The 22,499-nt window shown below is 51.8% G+C and overlaps 1 protein-coding gene across 2 annotated transcripts in view; it reads right to left on the bottom strand.

The window, feature by feature from the left end:
- Positions 1–22,499, bottom strand: part of RGS3 (regulator of G protein signaling 3) — a 124,282-nt gene that overhangs the window by 48,029 nt on the left and 53,754 nt on the right. The window contains exons 15-18 of one of the 2 annotated variants that reach the window (XM_040963879.1): positions 16,671–16,782; positions 10,785–10,828; positions 5,164–5,286; positions 1,028–1,358 (exon numbers count right to left, since the gene is read on the bottom strand). In XM_040963879.1, the coding sequence (XP_040819813.1) occupies positions 1,251–1,358; positions 5,164–5,286; positions 10,785–10,828; positions 16,671–16,782 (387 nt within the window). In that variant the 3' untranslated portion in view covers positions 1,028–1,250. Of the gene's footprint in view, positions 1–1,027; positions 1,359–5,163; positions 5,287–10,784; positions 10,829–16,670; positions 16,783–22,499 lie in introns of those variants that run through there. The other variant, XM_040963876.1, reaches the window with a different exon arrangement.

The following is a 22,499-nucleotide window of genomic DNA, read 5'->3' on the forward strand; positions in this document are numbered from 1 at the left end:
GCCTAGGATGAAGGGAAAGCCTAGGCAACCTCTGCTGTTGAAGTTTGGGGCAGGGATGGGGGGCCAAGCAGAGCACTGGCTGCTCTCAACTCCCACAGACATTCCCAGAACCCAGAGCGGGGTTCTGTACACAAGGTGCCACTGAGAACATAAGAGGTGGTGGAGCATGAGGATTGGTGGGAAGGCTAGGAACCAGCTTTTCTCATCCCCCATCCTAGTCTTCACACACCTGCTGCCCACCCACCAGCCACCAGGAGCTCGGGCATCCCTCCCCAGTCTCACACGCATATGGACCCCCTCCTGTCAACAACAGGATCCTTGGAGAAGCCACTACAGACTCAGTGTCACTATCTGGTGTTGTACTGCCTCTTCCTGCTCCTCTCCAAGCTCTGGCACCCTGGCCTACTCACCACACTCTCTCATCCTGGGACCTCCCATGTCTGACCTTCTACCTGGAACATTTTTTCCCAAGTCTTGACTGGTTCACTCCTTTCCAGCCAGGACTGGTCAAAGTTCTATCATTCCTCTGTTTCACCCCCATGCACAGCCATCCTTTCTGCTGAAAGAAATTGCTACTTTCCCAGATTATCACCGCTGGCAACCGTGGAGACGTGTGTGTGTGTATGTGTGTGTCTGTGCATGTGCGCACATGTGTATGGAGCTGTTGGTGACCCGTTTCCCGCATGCTTACTCCCTGCTAGGACAGGAACATGATGAGAGCACAAGGCTTGTCCATTTTGTTCTCTGCAGTTCCCCAGCACAGAGCCTGGTACAAATGAGACACTCTCCCCCTCCCCACTCCAAATCCGCTAAATGAACCAGTCAAGGTGTCTGCAGGAAAAACGAGCCAGTGGCTGGAGATGTCTTCAGACAGCAAGAGATCACAGCGTCGTTCTCCATTGGGATGATCTCAGCCAGTCTCTCCTGTGGGCCCCAGAGTGGGTGCTAGAGCCACTGCTGGAGGCCCAGACGCCCTTTGACCTGTTTGTGCGTGGAGGGAACAAGCTTCAGAGCCTTTTCCATCAGCAACTTCCTGTGGCCAGTTTGCGCAGGCCCATGGGCCTCTCTCATCACTGCGGTCCTTCCGCTGCCAATCCACACACACCCTTGGAACCACTCTCTTCAGATGGCCCTAGGCCCACCATTTTGGTCCTCCATTTTGGATCCAGTTGAGGTGAGGTTACTGTGTAGTAAGGGAGGCCCAAGAAAGGGTTAAGTCGCTGGCAGCACAGTTCCGCCCTTGGGCTTGCTCAGCCAATCAGAGTCTGTCCTGATGAGGTAAAGCTTCTATCCTGGGTAGCATTGGTGGAGGTGCCCAGCCCCATCTCCTGCTGGAGAGAGCCGTAAGGGTGGAGTTTCTGTGGAACCAGACAGAACTGGAATTAGCTTGCTGTCTACTCAGGCCATGGATGCCTGACTTCAGGACCTGCCTCTGTTCCTCACCAAGTCACTTGGACAGACCTTGGCATCCCCAGGCCAGGTTCTAACTGCCCTAAGCAGTTGATGAGATGGCACGCACCCACCTCTGTATCCCATCTAGGAGAGGTCTGACAGCCAAAGCTGATTCTGGAGGTCCCCATCTCCCCGCCTGGGCCCTGGAATATGGCGGGTGGCTATGGTGAGGTGCCACGGAGCGGCTGGTCCCAAGTGCTCAGAGTGGCGGCGTCAGCTTCAGGAGGAGCAGGGCTGGCAGATGGCTCCTCTTACGGACATCCCTTAGAATCAGCTAACACCAGCGGCTGGTCAGCAGAGATCTTCTCGCAGGCCACTGGGCCCAGCACTTTGAGTTTACGCCTCCCTGTTCATCCAACCATTTGACTGATGCAGAAACTGAGTTGAAGAGGCCAGGCAGCTCTCTGGGGTCTCCTACTGCTCACCACGTTAGTTGGAGCAGTCTGTTGTCACTACACTATGACCTCCAGAGGGAGGAGTGCACCAGATTCCTTTGAGCGTACCCACTGCTCATACCTGAGAACTCAGTGGCCAAACACTTCCTCTCAGCTGGCTGGCCTGTCCAGTGCCAACACCCAGCTGGGCCACCCCTCTCACCCGCACCTGCCCGCATGGCTTTTAATGCTTGGATCTTCATTCCAGTGCCCCCGCCACTTCTCTCCAGTCAGGAGACATCAATAAGGACAGGAACTAGGCCTTGCTCATCTCTGCGATCCCAGAGGGCCTGGCATCTGGCACAGAGAAGGCATTTATTTTGTGTATATCACTGATAACCAAGATAGAGTCGCCCTGCCTCTCCCTCCTGGTTTTGAACCCCAGCAGCCGCAGGTGGGAGCAGTTCAGTCACTCCAGATTGGAAGCATCACAGAAGGCCCCATGCAGTGAGTGTGCTACGAGCCTCAGGCAGCCAGAGAAAGGGAGAAGGTCTCCAGGGACAGGTAGTGAAGCAAGACTAAAGTCTGCGTTCAGAAGAGATGGATGGGGTGCCGGGCAAGAGAGGAAGTGGGAGGAATCTACAGGCAAGGAGTGAGCAAGAGACAGACAATGGACTCCCCTCCCCAAAGAAGTATCATGGGACTGTGGCCTGGCCCACTGGGACCCCCCACACTTGCCAGACCACAGAATCCTGTTCCTGCCCCTGCCTGCCTCTGGAAGCAGAACAGAGCTGGTCCAAAGGGCAGCAGATTTCACAGGCAGCCAAATCCAGCAGAAGTCTTCGGGGCACAGATTTCCCCATAGAGACAGAATGAGCTCAGGGTCCTCAGCTCCCCAGATAAACACATCACAGCATCTGAAGAGCCCCCGCCCCCGCCCCCAGCATGTCGTTCCTCCCCTGAGTGAGTGGCTGCTTACATTCACAGCAAAAAGTGCACTGATGACTTTTTTTATGCATTTGGGAAGCGCTTTCCATTCCCTGAGGTATTTGAAGAACTTGCCATCCCAAGGCGTCAGCAAGCACTGTGGATAGGACAGGGACACAGGCTGGGGGCGGGGGGTGGCAGATTCGGGAAGTGCCTTTCCAGAGGAAGAAATTTGATGGGGTGGAGGGAGTGTTGGTTTCACTTTCCTTTGTTTAGTAGAAGGCAAAGATTCAGAAAAGGCATCAAAGGATGCACTTCTTAGTCTCCAAAGGCATCAGCAAGCAGGGTGAGTTGTACTCAGAAAGCAAGAAGCAGTTTCTGAGGTCTTCTTGGCCCTACCTCTCCTCCCCTGGGGAACAGCCACATTAGTGGAAAAGCTGCAATGCTGCCCTGGGTCACTCAGGTTGCAGGGAACTAACAGACCTGAGCACAGGTGGGTGATGGGCTGCGCCAGCTGGACAGCCACCTGGACCCCATTACCAAGGTCAGGGAAGCCGTCTGGCACTCTTTAGGGCTGGAGAAAGTTCTGTCTGCCGTAAATTTAATCTGGAAGTATTCTGTGCATGGCTCAAAGAACCAATTCGCTGAGACCCAGAGGCGATACCACAGTTCTCAATAGCCAGACCCCTCTTCTTTTCCCTTCTGCCCCGTGCACAGCTTCCCCATGACACTCAACATCCAAACAGCTTTGGCATGAATTATGTTCCACCTGCTGCCTGCCCATGATGCCAACAGCCCATGCCAGGCCCAAACTAGCTGCAGACACTCACCATTCTGCCCAAAGGCAAAGGAGGGGGTGTTTCTCTGAGCACTGACACACCTCTGTCAGGCACATTCTAGAGTCAGCAAACTCTGATGTTGGGCATAAAGACCTCTCTCCCTCAGAGGAGGAAGTTAGTACAAAGCAAAGAAAGGTGGAGGCACAAGTTCAGCCACTCAACATTTGCCTCATCATGCTCCGCCCATCCCCACTCCACACTCCGCCGGGTAAACAGGGCGTGGCCTGGATTCCCAGCCCAGACTGACAGGAGAGGGCAGGCTATAGCAACCATGATAACAGGTCTCCCCTCAAAGACAAACCTGATACTGGAGCGAGTGTCGCACCATCGGGAGCAGGGACGGGACAGTGCCCTCCCTACAACTCTGGTTAGGCGTGTGCCTGTGCAGTTCCATGTCAGCTGCAAACCCCCATCAACCCTCTAGGGGAGGAACCTCATGTGACTGATAGGGGACATCAAAGTACAGAGCCATGAGCAACTTGCCCAAGGTCATGGTGAAGGCTGAACATGTCCCAGGACCCACACTCTGTCCGATGTCTTCCTCCCATCAAAGTTGATCTTACCCCTGCCTGGAGTCAAATAGCATCACATCTCTGATGACACAACTCTTTGGTAACCCTGCCCACCAGCCACTGTCCAGCACCCTTCTCCCCAGCTCTCGCCACAGGGGCCACTCCTCACTCCCACCCCCACCCCGGCGAGGAAGCAGCAAGGCCAGAGTTTCCAGCTGCTCCTTACACTTGTCCCTCCACTTCTGGCCAGGTCTAGCAGAGCAACTGCACCAAACAACTATGCAGCTAGTTGGACCCCAAACTTCCAACGGTCAAACTCAGTCCCCAAATGGCCTGTGCTTTGAGTAACAGAAGGGACATGAGGGTCTCAACAATGGGGGATGAGAACTCTGCTTTGTTTCTGTCATCAGCAGGGATCAAAGGAAAAAGCTCTGGTCCTGCTCCCATCACATTATCCAATCCCCCAGCCCACCCCCTACTCTGGACCAGATGAGTAGGTCTGGTCCAGATCAGCCTCCCCAGAGGGACTGGTCATCTCCCAGGCTCCAGCTGGCTGGTCCTCAGGCCCAGCGGTGGATATGCAGCTCCTCTGGCTCTGGCCTAGATCAAATTCTAACAGCTTCTGCTGCAAACATCCCCTCAATTATGTCTGCCTCGGGCCAGCATTAAACACCAGCACACTGCCCTTCCCCCACACCCCGGGCAGGGCCTGCCCCCTGGCAGAGGGGACCGTATGCCAGACAACAGCAGGGAGGCCAGCCCAAATTAAACCCCGCCACGGGCAAACCAAAAGAAGAGCTGAGAACTGGCGGAGTCATGTGCTCAGTTTGTCTCTAATGTTCTGCTGGAGCAACGTTAAACCCACTTGAAGGACCCAATGAAAAGCCAAGGACGGAGACATTCAAACACAGGCCCTCCTCTCACCAGGAGCTCATTGCCCAGCTCCAAGTTCCAGCCAAACTCAGGCTAGCCCCGAACTCAACTTGGAGGTCCAAGGGTGGAGGGTGGCCCTAGGGGAAGTCAGGCAGCCAGGGCTGCAGCTGCAAACAAGGCCCTTACCTTGCTCTCCAGGGGCGAGGCAGCCAGCTGTTGCTGCTTGGCGATGTTCTCTGCCAGGCACCAGCACACTCTCTTCTTCTGCTCCTGTGAGTGTGCCTCCAAAGTGAATAAGCACTCTGCCTTCTGACGTCAAGGAAAACAGAGAAAGGGACGGGTCAGGGCTGCTCTCTGATCGGGGGGCTCCAAGGCCCAAGCCCCACCCTGGGCTCCCAAGGGCGAGGCTGCTGTGAGGAAGTGAGCTCCCACTAAAAGCTACAAATGTACACTAATCCCCAGTGACACTGGGAAGTGGGGCTGGGGGCAGCTGGTGAGCTATTGGCCTGTGGGGGAGGGGAGAGGAGGGACACAGTAGCTCCCAACATAGGGGAGGCCTGTGGGGAGCCGCAGGACAATGATGGGGTTGAGACTAGACAGGGCAGCAGGCAGCCTGGGTAGTGTGTGGGGAATGCAGAGTACAACAGCTCCAGGCTGCTACTCTGTGCATCCTGGATCTCCCTCCAGCATGCTCTTCCGATTGCCAAGTCCAAGTCCACCAGAACCCAAATAGTCAGTCACTGGAGTCCCTGAGGGTCGCCCATAACCTGAAATCCCATGCCCCAATGTAGCACGTGATCTAGGGGTCAGCAATACTTATTCAGCCCCACTGAGGCAGCCATATCTCTGGCACAGCTGTCATTCAAATTTCACCAAGTACCATAAACCGCTTCTGGGAAGGCCTTTGCTGTCCAGGCCTCATGTCATGCATAGCAGGGAATGGCCTCTGTAAACTCTGGCTACCTGAAGGAACTTCCAGGAGGTTGAATTTAGCCCAGCTTTGGTACAAGCACCATGGAACTACAGGGATTCAGGGAGTTGCCATGAAATAGTATGTGCTGGGGGCAGAGTGGGGCGGTGCCACCATCTAGGGTTACCACCCACTACCATCACTTTCTAACTCCAAGGGAATTTGGACTGGCGCCTCCCCTCCTCCATAGCAGCAATTAGATGGACTGAGCCAGAGAGCTTGGAGCTTAAGCCATTTAGAACAGAAAAAAAGAGCGCTCCCACCCAGTCCTTCCTCATCTCGCAGCTGGACAGGCCTGGTTTAGTGCCACTCTGCCATTTTCCTGGCTCAGGAGAGTAGTGAGCTTTCTGTAAAATGGGACAATGACACCACCTACTTCATAGAGCACCTGGGAGGGCAAGCGGTGAGGACAACCCAGGTCACATCACACAGTAGCTGGTGTTGTTAACTAACTGTTCACTAGGCACACAGTGCTGGACCCCAACTCTGGATCAGGAACTGGCCTAGGTGCTAGAGATGAGGAGGTTAACAAAACACAGCCCTTACCTGGAGTTGGGAGTGTTGGGGGGGGGGGGGGCGGTAGGGAGGGATTGTCAAACTGCTAAAGAAACAAATAAGCAATATAATGATAAGCTATGAAACGGTATGAAGCTCGGAAAGTGAGAGACCACACTTAAGCAAGGTGGTCAGAAAAGTCTCACCTTAGAAGGAAGTGACACCAGAGCCAAGGGCTGATGAACAGGAAGAAGTCAGCCAGCAGAACACTAGAGGAACTTAGGCCTAGTGGAAGCCCTGAGGCAGGGATGGCTATTGCTATCACCTTATGTCATCTGGGAACTTTCCCACCCTTCCCTGGAGTCCACCTCCCATGCCAAGTGTCCCCAATGCCAGCCATTCCTCTCCTGCTTTAAGTCCTTGGACGGACACTCATCCTCCTGAAAGCAGGCAAGGAGAGGGAAGACAGCCCTGGCTGCCGGACTTAGGGAGCTGGGCAGTGCACTGGACAGTACTGAAGCTTCTGCTTCACCACCTGCTCCTGCTGCTTTCAGGACCTTCCAGCCCAATGCAGGGTGAGGATGGTGACACACCCAACAAAGAACCCAAGGTTCCCCTGGGAGAAAGGGGTAGGGGAGACCCAGACCAGGGGCCCTCTGCTGCTTGCCTTGTCCTGGTCCACTGCAAAAGGAGGTGTGAGTGAGGGCTACAGTCCCTTCCAGCTGGCCAAGGGTCCTCCTCAGAGCAGGCCCCAGCCTCAGCACTCTAGCCCTGCTTTTATCTAACCATTTGGACTCTGGCAAATTCCTCCCCCTCCCTCAGCTTCCATATCCTATTCTCTGTTTGAAGCAGGAATTCTACCATCATACCAATTCCTGATAGATAATTATGAATTTTCAAATTTCCCATTCATGATGACCTGTGGATCTTGGAACTCCACAAAGAGGCATGAAGGCACAGGTTGTTGTTCCCATATTCCAGAAGAGAAAAACCAAAGGTCAGAGTGACTAAGGGCCTCCCAGCATCTAACAGCCTTGAAGCCTTGGAGTGGCAGACTTGAAGCCTTGGAGCAAAGCCTGCAGAATTTCCCTCCCTAACCTGGAGAGGCTACTGCACTGCTGGCTGGTGAGACTGCTCCCCTGGCAAAGAGACCCTAGAGATAGGCAGACTGCAAACTTTCAGAAGAGACTCTAGACCACTGGGCCTGGGAGACCTGTGGGGTTTGTGGCAGCTTTCTAGACAGCCGTGCCCTGCTCTAACCTCCCTAGAGAAGTATAATGACCTCATGGTAAGAGGGCTGCCCAGCCCTGGCTCTCAAACTTTCCACCTGGTGCCCAAACAGGGCAAAACACTAGGCCAGCACTCCAACAAACTGGCAAGAGAGCAGCTGTGATCATCCCCATCCTATGAACACCTGCAAGACCGTCACCTGCTCCCTACCCCTCAGGGAAGCCATGTGTCTCTCTCTGGCCCAGCAGGCAAATGAGCTGCACTAGGATCTCGTGTCCAAAGTACTAGCACAGAAGTTCCTTTAGAATCTTGGAAAAGTCATGCTTCCCCAGCTGTGGAAGTGACCAAAGTGCCTTTCTCAGGAACAGCATGTTGGGCGGGGCTCCCTGGCCCTGAGAGCTTGAAGACAAAAACCTTCAACACTAGAAGCCCCAAAAAGTTTCTGAAGCAAAACCTGGGCCTGGCCCAGGCTGTCATAAATGGGCAACTCTGCAGGGGGCTGGCCTTGAGGCACTGAGTCAACTCCCACCAGTGACTAAGTTCCCCTCTCTCGAAATCTGTCTATACTGGAGCCTTCATTGCCTGGTGGTGGTTCCCTGACAGCAAAACTGTCTCTGAGTCCAGGGTGTGATCCAACCCCATGCCAGCTCTCCATGTGCCCACAATCCCAGGTTCCAGGGCATCACCCAGAAGCTTCCCTGCAGTGCGACCCAGCACATGGACATCCCTAAATCCAGCCAGATACTCAGCTCCATCTGGCCTCCTTAAGACCCCATCTTGTCTTACCTCCTTCCGTGCAAGTTGACTTTGTTTTTGTAAAATAGCAAATACATAAAACAAAAACACCTGCAGCTACAGCTTAAAATCTGTCCATGTACACTGATAGAACTCTACGACATGGGAGAATGTTTTAACAGATCTATGTACGGCTGCACCCATTTTTCAACTGAAAATATTAAGACACAGAGAGTAAGTTGTCAGTCCAAGTCTAGAAGAGTAGATTCAGGGTTTATCTCTTGTATGCCCGAGCCCATCTGAATATGCACGTCACAAAGAAGGCGAACAGTTCCTCCCGGCTTTCATTTAAGAAAATCAATAAGGCAGTGGTGATGTTTCTAATGGAGAGAAAATGAATATAAAAAGCTCTTCCCCTCATTATGAATCTGAAAATAATGATAGCTAACATTATTGAGCACTCACTGTGTGCCAGGCTCTGTGCTAAGTGCTCATTGAATCTCATTTAATCATTACAACCCGGCAAGGTGGGCCTCATCGGCCTCCTGTCCGATACTACATAGCTTGCTCCAAATCACTCAGGAAATGGCAGAGCCAAGGCTCAGACTTAGGTCCAAGGTCATGATTCTAGGCTAGGAAATGGTCCCTAACCAACATGCCCATTGACTCAATGCCTCTGGTGCTCTGCAACCCGTCATGGGCCCATCTGCTCCCAGAGATTGTAGGGGCATATTTTTAGGCACTAGAGACCCAGAGCCAAGTACTGCAGAGGATAATTATCTGCATGATCTTAGAGCCAGAGAATGATCAGAGAAAATACCTTGGCAATTAACACTTTCTCCATATGGAGTGGGAAAGCATTCCCCAAATCCCAACCCTCTTCTGGTGTCTTCTCTGAGCTGACCCACACACCAGAAGTTCCAATCAAGATGCGAGTTTGGATGCTCCACAGAATCCAAAACCACCCATGTCAAGAAGGTCCCAGGCCACAGAGCAAGCAGGCATGCATCTCCCCTGCATTACAGAATGCTTCTCATGAACAACAACCCATGAAGAAGAGAGGCTTGTAGCTTCCCGTGAACTTCAATACCACAGTCGCCAGGTCAGATCACCTAGCAGGGTACTGAACTAGGACTCCTGTCATCAATCTTCACAGGACTAGAAGGTCACAGACCTTTGTGGAACACAAGCACGTTCTTCTCCAGACAAAACAAACCCAACCTGCAGAGAGCTCTCTGGCCATTAAGGAACTTAGAGCTTCATGGCAGGGAGTGAAGCTGGAGGAAGAGCCAGCCTAGGCTTCTTTCTGTTGCACTCTGCTCTCTTGGCTCCACAGGACTCAACACACTTCCAACACTGAAGGGATTCCACCTGCCCCCTCTGTGCCCCAGTGGGATGTAATTGCCACAAGAGAGGACACCCAATGCTTCCTTGGCCTTCAGATCTCGAGTTCCAGGCAGCCACAGTCCCACATACGTACTACCTTTGATGCTAATTTCTCATTAACTGTCTTTTCTCTCCAGATCCATTCAAGGACTCAGTTAAGGATTTGCACCTCTCATCTCATCCAGGAATGCTTGCCAATCACCAACACAAACAAATTCTTCCACTAAGGTGTGTATTCCTCTTGTTCAGTCAGTATAGATCCCACCCCAATCCCTAAGATATGACCAGTATAGACTTTCCCACAAGACAGATTCCCAGGTCTGTTGGAAGGCAGAAATGAGCCTGCTAAATCCTGCTGGGGAGAGATCCTACCCTGCTCCTAACACCACAGAGACAAGATTAGGGATAGTAAATGCCCAGAAGACAGAAAAGGCTACAGATGGCAGAGTGGCTCTCACGTTCTTTATTACCGAGGGCCTCTTAGGTTAAACCCCAGTTTAATATTTATCCACCAAGCCTTATCAAGCAGATCGGTCATCTGTCTGGCTTCATCCTGCAAAGGCACAGCACTGCCCAGCCTCGGGATTGAGATAAACAGGACAGTAATCACACCCATGGGGTTTCACTCAAGCCTTCTGGAATACCTATAAGACCCTATGAGACGGGTCACAGAGGGTACTTCCTGGGAAAAGAGAAAGAAGAGGCACCAGAATCAGGGCAACACCCGAGGAAAATGAGAGCAGGTGACTTGGGCTGTGCCCTCTCCAACTTCTGTGGGGACTCAGTCATGAATCCTCCAGCACTGCTCAGGGGTCACTCCCAGAGCTTCCTAGCCCATGGCTCTTTCAGACACCAGAGAGGTGGGGATGCTATTCCCCTTCTAACTGTGGGGCTCTCTGCATGTCTCCCTGGTGGGAGGGCTGGCATCAGGGAAGCCAGCCCACCACCAGACCACAGACCTCTGCCCTTCAAAGCAAAGGGAAGGACTCACCTCTGCAAGATATAGCACGCAGAATTTCAGGTCCCCAGAAGAGCCTTGAAGAAAACAGAAGGGAAGACATACGTTAGCTGTGGCCGGAGTGTCTCAGCAGCTGGCTCAGGCACAGTCACCAAAGCATTTGGAAAGAGTGCACGGTGCTTTCTCGGAAGCAGAGGCAGAAAAGAGGAGGGCCCGGGCAACAGGGAAGTCTCTGGAGGAAAGCCCACTAGCAAGGAGCCAGGGTGCTGTTCAGCAGCAAGGCATTCGCCTGCTGGTCAGCCTGACCCTCAATGTTGAAATCCCACCCCAAAACAGGAAGCTGGGAGCATCCTCCAGGCATCAAAAAGCACAGGCAGGAGCTGTCAGGTGCTCCCAGCTTCCCCTGTGTGGGCTGTGCAGGGGCCATGGGCTAGGTGGAATCCAGAGTCGGCCTCAGTCCCTCACCTTGGTCTAGGATCTCAAATTTAACAGGCAGCAAGCTGTCTCCCCTGAGAAGACAGCTGTTCCCGCTCCTACCCGATCACCACACCCAGCAGAGTTGCAGGCGGAACAAAGGCTCAGAAGTACCAGGGCATACAGTTAAATCCTCCTGCCAGGGAAGGCATCATGAAGGAAGCCTTTGAGTTAGAACTGGAGACAGGAAGAAATGGCACTGCGAGAGGCAGTCTGGGCAAAGGCGTGGAGTCCCTGAAGCTATCTGTCTCCTAAAGGGAACTGAGTGCAGTAAAGTCCTGCCGCCGCCTCCTCCAGGACACCTGCCCCAACCACCACAGCCAGCCTCAGGACTCAGTGGTCACTTGTTGCAGCCCACACCTAGGATGGTTTGGAACTCCCTGTACTTCACAAGTGACCTCCCGGAATAGGCTGTCAGTACAAGTGTGAGCCGCGGTGTCTCCAGTACTACAGAGCCTGTGCCCCCTGCTGCTCCAAGCACTCCCAAGGAGAAGCCCCACCCTCCCCCCCTACACACCAGGAAGGCAGCCAATCAGCATCCAACCAGGCCCAGCTCCAGCATGTAACTTGCCCCAGGTAGTGAGAATATTACTTTTATTTTTTTTTTAAAGTTTACAGAGACAGATACAGCTTCCATCCACTGGTTCAGGCTCCAAAATGACCCCAGCTGGGCCAGATTAAAGTCTGAAGACTAAAACTATCCAGGTCTCCCACATGAGTGGCAGAGGCCCAAATACTTCTATTGCATTCCCAGGCATAGCAGGGAGCTGGATTGGAAGTGGAGCAGCCAGGAATTGAACTGACTCCTATATAGGATAGTGTGTCATAGGTGGTTGCTTAACAATGCTGGCCCCAAGAACTAAGATGTAAACCTGGGCAGCCTCCAGAGACCTGACCCTAAACCACTACATGCCATCCTTCATTTGCCCATCATGTTAGTGCTCCGCAGTGCCTCTGTCCTATCAAGTCACCAGGCCTAGTGCTGGGCCTAAGGTAGATGCTCTCAACAGGTTGTTGAAGCAAAGAAGTGGTTATAAAACCAAGCCATGTCTTTAGGAGCAGGCAGCAAGATGGAATCAGAGTGTGGGTCAGGCCAACACCCTGAAAAGCTGGGAGTGAGGGCCCTGGTGTGAGTGCAGACTGGGTCCCAGGGCAGCTAGTTCACCAGCAGCTCCCTAGATAAAAATAATCCTGTGCAGGGCAGGGGGTGGGGAGAGGCAGGGCTACCAGCCAAAGCTCAACGTCAACAGCTGGCAAGTTGATGGGGGCTTGCTTTGGGCAGAGGGAGAACCAGTCTTTCCAACTCTCCCCTCGGAGACAGGTATTTGGAGGGAGAAATGCCATGATGTTTGAACAAACTGCAGTCTCTGGGATCTGCCGGGTCTGGTGCTGCTGAGGGTGGAACACCAGAAGAGGTGGTTGCTTTCCTGTTAACAGATGCACTGGGTTGCTTGCTGACCTTTCCACAAGCAGACCCTGGTGCCAAGAGACAGCCAACAGGCCTATGGGGGGCAACAGACAGAACGTCTGTTCGAAAAGCTGGCAATGACACAAGAGAACACTCCAGGAGGCCTGAGAAAGCTCAGGAGATGAGCCTCAAGGAGACATGTGGCCAAGGTCAGGGGAACACATGCTGGGACACACTTCCCTGTGCTGGGGAGGCCAGACTGATGCCCTGGCAGAAAGAGACAGACAGCCGGCTCCCTCCTGGCCTGACCACCCTGCATTACTGCAGTTGCTCACTGAGATCTGCTCCCTGTCACAGCTCACGCTGCCAGCACTCTGAGAGACGGATGGAATGGGGGCAGTGCTCAGCACGGCTCAGAGCCACATAAAGAACCAAGGGAGCCACAGCTGTGCAGGAGCGGGTTGTCAGGGCTTGACCCAGCAGGGTCTCTCCGGCTGGCTGGAGGAGAGGACTACGATGTCACACCCCTCCACGTTTTCCTTTCAACTCTCTAAATGCTGGGCCAACAGGGAACCACATGGCCTTTGAGTGTGTCTCATGTCCCACCACGGCAGGCAGGAACATCATCATGGGGAGGGGGCAGGAGCCCTGAAATGACCCTCTGTCACTTCCACAGAGTCCTCTGTGATTGGATCGGAGAGTCCAATCTCCACCACTCACGTGACCCTCTCCTCTTCGATTCTCCAGATCCAAAGACAAGCCCAGCAGGACAAAGTAACTTGACCAAGGTTGGGGTTTGAACTCAGGCGGTGGCCTCCTAAGCCTGTGGAAAACCACAGCCTCACCTCCGCCCCCGCAGCCCCACCATGGGTTTTCCACGAGACCCTGCACTCCAGAGGGGAAGGCATCTCTGACTGGCTCCTTCCCCAGACGCCCACACAGAGCCAACATAGAATGGTCTCAGATTCAAACTCCAAACATTCCTGCGGTGGCGACCTGTGCAGCTAGGTTTTCAATACTGGGTGCCTGGCTCCCCAGGGCGAATGCTGGGCCAGGGATCAAGCCCCCATCAACTTGCCAGCTGTTAATGTTAAGCTTTGGCTGGTAGCCCTGCCCCTCCCCACCCCCCGCCCCGCACAGGATTATTTTTATCTAGGGAGCTGCTGGTGAACTAGCTGCCCTGGGACCCAGTCTGCACTCACACCAGGGCCCTCGCTCCCAGCTTTTCAGGGTGTTGGCCTGACCCACACTCTCTGATTCCATCTTGCTGCCTGCTCCTTAAGACTAGAGCCTGTCAGGAAGACACGCTGTGGGCGTGATGTTGCCACCTGGGAGGCAGAGATACAAAGAGAAACAAAGCCAGCAGGTGGGCAGCGGGGGCAGGAAGAGGCCACAGTGGGCCCGGCCAGCAGGAGAGGCCCTGACTGTGAGCACCAGCTCTCTGCCTGTTCCTATTCCATTCCCCACAGGCCAGCTGAAGGCTGGGCAGGAGGAGGGCAGGCAGAATTTCAGTGATCTCCCAGAAGGAAGTGTGCACCCCCCTCCGACAAACATCTCACCCCTTCCTATTCTGGGCTGTAACAGCATTTCCCTGTGGTCATTCATTCACTCGTGCAACAAATGTTCATGGGGTACCCATGATGTTCGGTGTCCCGTGCTAGGCCTGGCTGTGTGCATGGCCTCAGGAGTTAAAGATTCTTCAGATGTTATACAGGGAGTCCTTGGTCCCTGGGGCAGAGCGGCTCCCTGCTCCCAGGGACCAGTCCTGAGCCAGTGCCAACTACCAGCAGGTCAGGCCAGAACCATCCTTGCGCACCATGACATTCATGTCAGATTTCAAAGAGACAAACCAGAAACCAGTTTCCTGCCATGAGCAATGTTAATGAGACAATCCTGCTCACAGGGAGTCCAGCTGAGGCCTCTTTCCCAGCTTCTAAAGCCTGACTCAGGCCCTTGCTGCTATGGTGAATCTCCAGGGCCTGGGGAAGCAGCCAGGAAACTGAGCACCAGACTCAGGACAATGAGTTCTGAGGTTTCAACTACGGCTGCAGGAGGAAGCCCTGGACTTCCGGGAACCTCGGAACCTACAAGCTGGCCTTGGGGGAGGGGTGGGTGAAAGTTTCAGAGATGGCTGGGACCTGCCTTAAGCATTGCTGTGTCCTTAATGCTTTCTTCTCAGCAGCCCCAGGGATTCCTGAAGATCACCTGAAGCCCGTTCAGAGCAGGAGCACACAGCTCTCCCACATCACCCCAACAGGCTCCACTGGCCTTCTTTCTCAGCTCTGACATGGACAAGTGTGGCCAGCGCCAGCCCTGCTCAAGTGGGCCCACCAAGGGCAGGGCGAGGATGTGGTCTCTAGCCCGAGGACACTGCACATGCAGGCAGCCGGCCATGGTCACCCTCAGCTCAGCATTGCGATTAACAGTTGCATCCCTTCCCTCAACTTTAAGTCTTGGATCTTGGAGCTCTGGGAGGGAATATCCAAACAGGTCCTAGTCTGGGCCTGGGCAGTGAAGACAGGAAGGTACAGACACTGCTGGGCTCTTGGGGGTCGGGGGGGAGTTCTCTGTTATCTTTCGGGGGTTTTGTCTGGGAGGTGTCAGAGCTGGCCCCAACCTTCTTTCCCCATCAGACAAGCTTAAGCCTGGAAGAGGGAAGGAGCAAGGGTGGCTGTCTGGCTGCTCAGCAGCAAGGCCAAGGCCAGACTTCCCACCCAATGGCTGCTGCAGGTCTGCCACTGCCCTCTCCATTCCCCAGCCTTCCCTTCCACCTGGAAATGCAGCCTTCTTTCCCCTCCCTTCTTTACAGCAGGAAGCAAACAGTTCTGGACTTGGGCCCATACCTGGCAGAGGGCCCAGACCCTTGCACAGAGCAAAGGTCCAGCTTTTGGAGTGACACACTATCCATGTCCCCTGACCCCCAGGCAGTGCTCCTCACATTTTGGGCTAGGCTATATGAGCTGGGGACAGGGAGCTGGCAGCAGAGCTGATACTTTGTACCTGGGCACAAACGTACATGTAGGGGGAGAGGGGAGAGAAGAGCATGGAGGGAGCTGGGTGCCAGACAGCAGCAGGTGAGCACCCAAATGGCCAAGGGCAGAGTTGCTGGACCTCAAGCCTGTCTCCCTCTGGCTGGTCCAGGGGAGCTTCCCAGGATAGCAACTCAGGGGACTGCTTGTCTTTACTGCCCCACAGCCAGGTGAGCCTGCCTGCCTGCCTGTCAGGAGCCACCCTTGTCAGTGGTGCGGCAGGAGAAAGCCAGAGCCGGAGAAGGAAAAGTTCAGAGCCCCTTCCTGCCTTCCTGTGCAGAGACGGTGAGAGCTGTTCTCCCACAGACTGCTTCCAGGGAAGGAGTGGCCGGCCCTGTGTGCAGTGTGGCTTTGCAAACAGTCAGGAAGTTTTCCCAGAGCAAAACCCGCCCAAGCAGAATTCTTTTGCTAGGTCACATTTTCCTCCCTGCCTCTGTCCCCCTGAGCTCAAACAGGTCTGTTGTTGTTTTTATAATCTGGGAGAGGAAATAGAGCCCTTTGCAGCGGAGACCTCAGGCGCCAAACCAAGCCACGCCACAGATACTCGCAGCTGGTTTCCCGACCAGCCAGCTTGAAGTGAGGAGATGTGATGCAAAGTTAGGGCTAGCAATTCACGCCACACTCCCACAAGCCACACAGCTGGAGGCAGAAGGGGCAATAGGCCCCTTCCACAAGATGATTGGCAACAAGCACTTATTGGGCACCCTTGGGGGGGCCAGCCCTTTGGATATATGCCCTTATTGGATCTTCACAATCTTCTAAGATGCTATTGTAAATCCCCCACTCACACAGAGGAAACAGAGAGGCTAAGTCACTTGCCTCCAAGGTCATCTGTTCATGAGAGGCTGGGTTAAGATACGGGCACAGGTCTGTGTGAGGACAAAGTTCTTCCCACGCACTTGCTCCGGAGGATAAACATGTCCCTGGAAAGCTCAGGGCACAGCCTAGAATGGAATGCCAGTGCTGAGCCAGCCACTTGCAGCCTGTTCCCAGAGGGGCACCTCTCACCTTCCTGCAGCTTCACGCTCTGGAGGTAGAGGGGGTTCCTCAGGACGTTGCAGCGACCTGGCTCGTCCTCCTTCGTGAAGAGCAGCAGGTCCGAGTAGGCAAACAGGGTCACCTGTGCCGGGAGACGACAAACAGAACTGATTGCTCCGACTGTGCCCTGGACACGGGAACCACAGCCCCCCGGACAGTAACAGAGGGCATGCCTTGGCATCTGGGGCAGAACAAGAGCAACCCGGATCTGTGCAAAGAGCTGCCTGCAGTGGAGACAACCCCCCACAACCGCCACTTTCCTACGTTTCCACTCCTCAGAGTAGGAGAAATGGAACAGGGCACAAAGAGGGACTTTCGTGCCCCATGGCAGACCTACCCTGAAGGTTCCTCTGGAGTACAAGGTCCCCAGCCCACCTCTGTGATCAAATGACTACCTCCTGCTGGGTCCTAGGTCCTTCTCGCCAAAGTCTTCTGGAAACTCAAGTCAGGCATCGTGCACAGGGAGGTTCTATTTCCAAAGCCCTTGTGAAAAACTCTAGCTGCATTCATCAGAAATCTGTTCAAGCAAAAGCCAGTTCCTCATCCTCCACTATAGATATGTACATGCCTTTTATCTCCTTTATGTATTTTTTGCTCCAAAAAAAAAAAAACAAAGCAGAAGACTATTTTTAGAAATTGTAGGTAAACCAACAGGCACACCCAGCATATTTCTAGGCTAAAAAAAAAAAAAATCCACTTGATCCCCTAATGCCACTGAGGATTACACTGTTCTTTGTTGTGTAAATCCTACCATGGCCTTTCAGCAAAAGCAATAAAATCCAATTTTAGATTCCCCCAAAGAAAACAAAATATTAATTATTTGAACTCCTATTTGGGATGTAAAAACCTGACACTCCATCTCTTATTTAGTAAAACGAATTGCCAGAGTACTCGGGACATACGCACGGGGACAGCGAGAGTATGTTGGATTATTGCTTAAGTGTAAGGAGTCAACATGCGGACATTTAGCTATAAAATTGTGAAAGACGACCCCAAAGTTCACTTGTAAGACCCTATCCTGCAAGAACAAATGAATGTGTGGATAGCAATATGCAAGGACGTTCTTGACAATACTCTGGCATTTGAAAGATGAAAACAATGTAAAAAGAGGACAGATAAAATAAGTTATGTCACCTTCATGTGGCAGAACTGTTATGACTATTAAGAGAATAAAGTAGAACTCTGTAGGCAAAAATAGAAATCTATCAGAAAATAGTACATGGTGCAGAAATACCTAGAGTGTGATCCACTTTTGTAAAACAAAACCATAAATCTCTCTAGTAAATTATTTTTAATTAACTATATTTAGTTTAATTTGTAAGGCAGAGAGATATAGACAGGCCGAGAGATCTTCTAACTTTCATTTCACTACTCAAATATCCACATTGGCCAGGCATGGGCCAGGAAGACGTCAAGAGACCAGAGGTCAGTCTGGGTTGCCTGTAAGAGTAGTATGTACGCAAGTACTTGAACCATCACATGCTGCCTTCCAGGATGCATCAGCAGGATTTGAACTCTGGCACTCCAATGTGAGATGTGGGTTTCTCAAGGAGCATTTTAATCTAGGCACCTCACCCCTACAGATCTTTATTTAAAATTTTTTTTTATTTTTACTTGAAAGACAGATTTATATAGAGAAAAAGAAAGACATATCTTTCATTTGCTGATTCACTCCCCAAAAGATTACAATGGCCAGAGCTATACCAGTCTGAAACAAGGATCCAGGAGCTTCTTTCAGATCTCCCGCATGACTGCAGGGGCCTAAGGACTTAGGCCATCCTCTGTTGATTTCCCAGTATATTTGCAGTGAGCTGTGTTGGAAGTGGAGCAGCCAGGACTCAAACAGTTGTCTACACGAGATGTATTCACCAAAGGTGGAGGCTTAACCTATATATACACCATGGCGTTGGCCTCTCTAAGGATCCGAGAATACTCATTACACTCCTTAGGCTCTGGGAGAGTGGGATTTTACTTTACACATTTGTGCTCAATTTCCATTGTTTTGCAATGAGACTGTTATTATTGTAATTTCAAAATATCTTATATTCCAAGAACCACTTGGCTTTCTGAAAGTAACATAAGCATCAGGGCATAGGAAATCTGGGCCACACACACAATAGGGGACAGATGTCATCAAGCTAGAGGTTGGCAGTAGCTCTGGCTTCTCCAGTGGAGCCCAATCATGGAGGATGCAGAGCCATGGGTTGATAGGGACCGCACCATGGAGGACTGGATAGATCAGAGAGGCTGAGTGGCCTATCCATGGCTCCTCAGCCTGGGCTGGCAGACCCTGTAATTATCCTGCTTTTGAGCATCAAAGAATCCAAAAAGGGATTCCAAACAGAACAAAAGGAGACAAAACAATATGAAAGTAGTTAAAGGAAGGGGGAAAAACAAGAGATAAGAGTTCATAAGCATGTGAGGGGTTGGCTGTCTGAGGCATGAACTTCAAAGTGCAAGCTAAGCAACAAGGCTCTAAATTAGTTACAACCCTCACAAGGGCAATCCGGCAGTCATCTCTGGACCCTTAGGAAAGCCAACAGAGGAAGCACTGGAGAAGACAACCAGCGTAGGCAAAAGATGGCCCAGACCCAGGAAAGGCTGGATGGAAGGAGCCTAGGCCAGGTGAAAACAGCCCCAGGCCATGCTGGGCCACAGAGTCCCAGAGTTGAGAATATGGTCTAGACAGGAAGTGATTAAGGCATGAATGAAAAATTTCCCCAAAGGGTCAGGTCAGGGAAAGGACAGAACTGGCACACAGCTGCAGGCAAGGCAGAGGGCAAACATGCCAGGGAGGGCATGTGGCCCCCCTCCCACGTCACCAGCATCCTGCTGGCTTGACTCCAGCCGCATTCACAGCAGCCCACAGCAGAGTAATGCAATCTCCACGGTCCAGTTACCTGCTAGCTCCCCTGCCCAGTCCATGGCAGTCACAGGTGTCTTCACATTTACTCCAACGATGCACCTGTTTTCCCAAAGGGCCAGGCATTGCTGGGATCGCCTGGTTGCCAAAATCGTCACAAACTGGGAGGTGATTTCTCCTAAGCTGCCATAACTATACCTTCACCTGGGAATCCAGCCTAAGGGCAGGGTTTGCAGAAAAAAACCTTGGTGCCTTGGTTAATGGGTAAGCTGAAGGAGTCAGGATGTAATGTAAGGGTGTGTCTGCCTTGTGCTTCACAATATTCCTGGAACCTGGCTCCATGGCACATGCGCAGTAATTATAGTTGGAAGGTTTCAATGAGGCTGCTCTGAAGTGCTCGTTGGTCCGATCTCAGGACACATTAAGGGTGTGATTTTTAGCGCAGGGTGTGATAAGGGCAGTTCATGGTGTGGGACTGGATCAGCTCACAGACATTAGCAAATCTGAGCCTGCTGAGAGAAGAGATAAGACAAAGAAGCAAGGGAAAAGAATAATCCAGAAAGATACTCATTGTGCATAAAGATACTTTCTACAATTTCAGGCTTCCATTCCCCAGGAATGCTTCCCGTACAAATTCAAAAGCTGACCAAGAACTCTGTAGCTGCAAAGTTACAGGGAAGCAACTGGAAGAAACCATTCTGGAGGGCCCAGCCAACACAGAGGCTCAATGGATTTATCCAAATCTTTGTTGAGTCGGTTTGTATTCTTGGCCTCCATAACGTAATAAGGCACCAAGGGTCACATCCTTAACTACTATCACAGTGCAAGAGGAAGGAATGTATTTTACTTGTTAAATTGCTTCATTCGGGCCTCGTGCAATAGCCAAGTGACTACAATCCTCGCCTTGCATCCTCCAGGATCCCATGTGGGCACCAGTTCGTATCCCAACTTCTCCACTTTCCATCCAGCTTCTTGCTTGTGGCCTGGGAAAGCAGTCAAGGATGGCCCAAAGCCTGGGACCCTGCATCTGTGTGGGAGACCTGGAAGAAGCTCCTGGCTCAAGACTTCGGATCGGCTCAGCTCCAGCCGTTATGGCCACTTGGGGAGTGAACCAGCAGACAGAAGATCTTTGTCTCTCCTCCTCTCTGTAAATCTGACTTTCCAATGAAAATAAATAAATCTATTTAAAAGATCGCTTCCTTCAATCTTCAGGGGGGTGGGTGGATGTTCTGAGTTTTAAGGCTCCAAAGGTGTATAAGGCAAAGGTTCCTCTGAATGGCTTGAGCTTGGACTAACTGGCTCGTTTTTAAAGTCCCGCCAGAGGCAGAATGAGATCCCAGGAAGCAGTGTTGAGCCACAGACTGAGATAGGAATTCCTGGCTCCAGCCTTCCCTAGCCTTGAAACATACAGTTTCCAGGGAATCTCATTGCAGCCTCAGTTTCCACAACCACAGAGTGGGAACACTCAACTTATGGGATCTACTTCCCTGTGTGTCTACAGGGAAGACACACTAGAACAACTCCAATAGGCTAGAGGTCAGCCCTGTAGCACAATGGATTGAGTTGACACTTGCCAAACCATCCTGTATCAGAGTGCTGGTTTGAGTCCCCACTGCTCTGCTTCCCATCAAACTCCCTACAAATGCTCCTGTCTGACAAAACAGCAAAAGATGGCCTAAGTGCTTGGGCCCCAGCCACCTGTGTGGGAGACTCAGATGGAGATCCAGGCTGCTGCCTTCAGTCTGGCCCAGTGCCAGTTGCTCTAGTCATTTGGAAAGTGAGTCAGCAGATGGAAGATCTCTTTCTGTTCCCTACCCGTCCCCAATACCTCTCTCCGGGATTCTGCCTTTCAAATAAACAAACAAGGCATAAAAAATTTTTGCAGGTTTGAAGGTAAGCAAAATGTAAAAGAGAAAATCTAGACATGTGTAAGGGTATATCAGAATGGAATTCAAACATAATTAAAAGATAAGTTTATTTCATGTGTAGCCTTTATAAAACATGTATTTTTCTTCAACCTTTTGAAGAGCTCTCAGAAGCATGGAATCCAGAACATTTTAGCAGAACACATTTAGCTTTTAATTTCACTTTCCGCGAACTTTTTTCATAATATCCTTTCATTATTTTTATTTTTTCAGATTCATTTCTCTATTAGTTGAAAGGTATATTTACAGAGAGAAACATACTCTATTTACTGGTTCACTATCAAAATGGTCCCAATAGCCATGATTGGGCCAGACCAAAGTCAAGAACCAGTAGCTTCCTCTAGGTCTCCCATGTTGATACAGTGGCCTAACCACTTGGGCTTCCTTCTACTGTCTTCCCAGGCATAGTACAAGGGAGTTCAATAGAAAGTAGAGCAGCTAGAACCCAAACCAATACTCAAGTGGAATGTTGCATTAGTGTGCAGCGCCTTTATCCACCACACCACAATGCTGGCTCCTTCCTTGTCTACGTTTTGAAGTGGCTGCCCTTTCCAACTGCCTTCCTCTCGCCCTCATGATTTTATGCCTCACCCTCTGACCCTTGCACTCCTGATACAACCACATGCATTTTCATCACACACAGCTCCAAGGGACTCTTGGTTGCTAAAACCTAGCTCCAACCCCTGACGAGCAAGGCAGTTCAGAGGAGATGCTCAGAAAGCTGGCAAACAACACCAGTGTGGCAGAAATGAGTGTGCAGCTTCCTCAGGGAGCTCCCTGACAAAAACCATGCCCGTTTGAAACCTCTGAACTCTGGTCTGCCTGATTAGATAACACAATGGCTTTTGCGCAAACACAGTGCCCCAAGATGCTTAAGCTGGTAAGTCAGCCAACCTCAGATTCTGCTCTCGCTGCCTTGAACACACACACACATATCCACTGCAAAGATGGGAAGACGGAGGGAATGGGAAGAAATCATATTGTGAGAATGGTAGCAGAGCTGGGGTAAAT

Source organism: Ochotona curzoniae, unplaced genomic scaffold, assembly GCF_017591425.1.
Source record: "Ochotona curzoniae isolate NIBS_2020 unplaced genomic scaffold, NIBS_Ocur_1.0 scaffold_3208, whole genome shotgun sequence".
Classification (NCBI taxonomy): Eukaryota; Metazoa; Chordata; class Mammalia; order Lagomorpha; family Ochotonidae; genus Ochotona; species Ochotona curzoniae.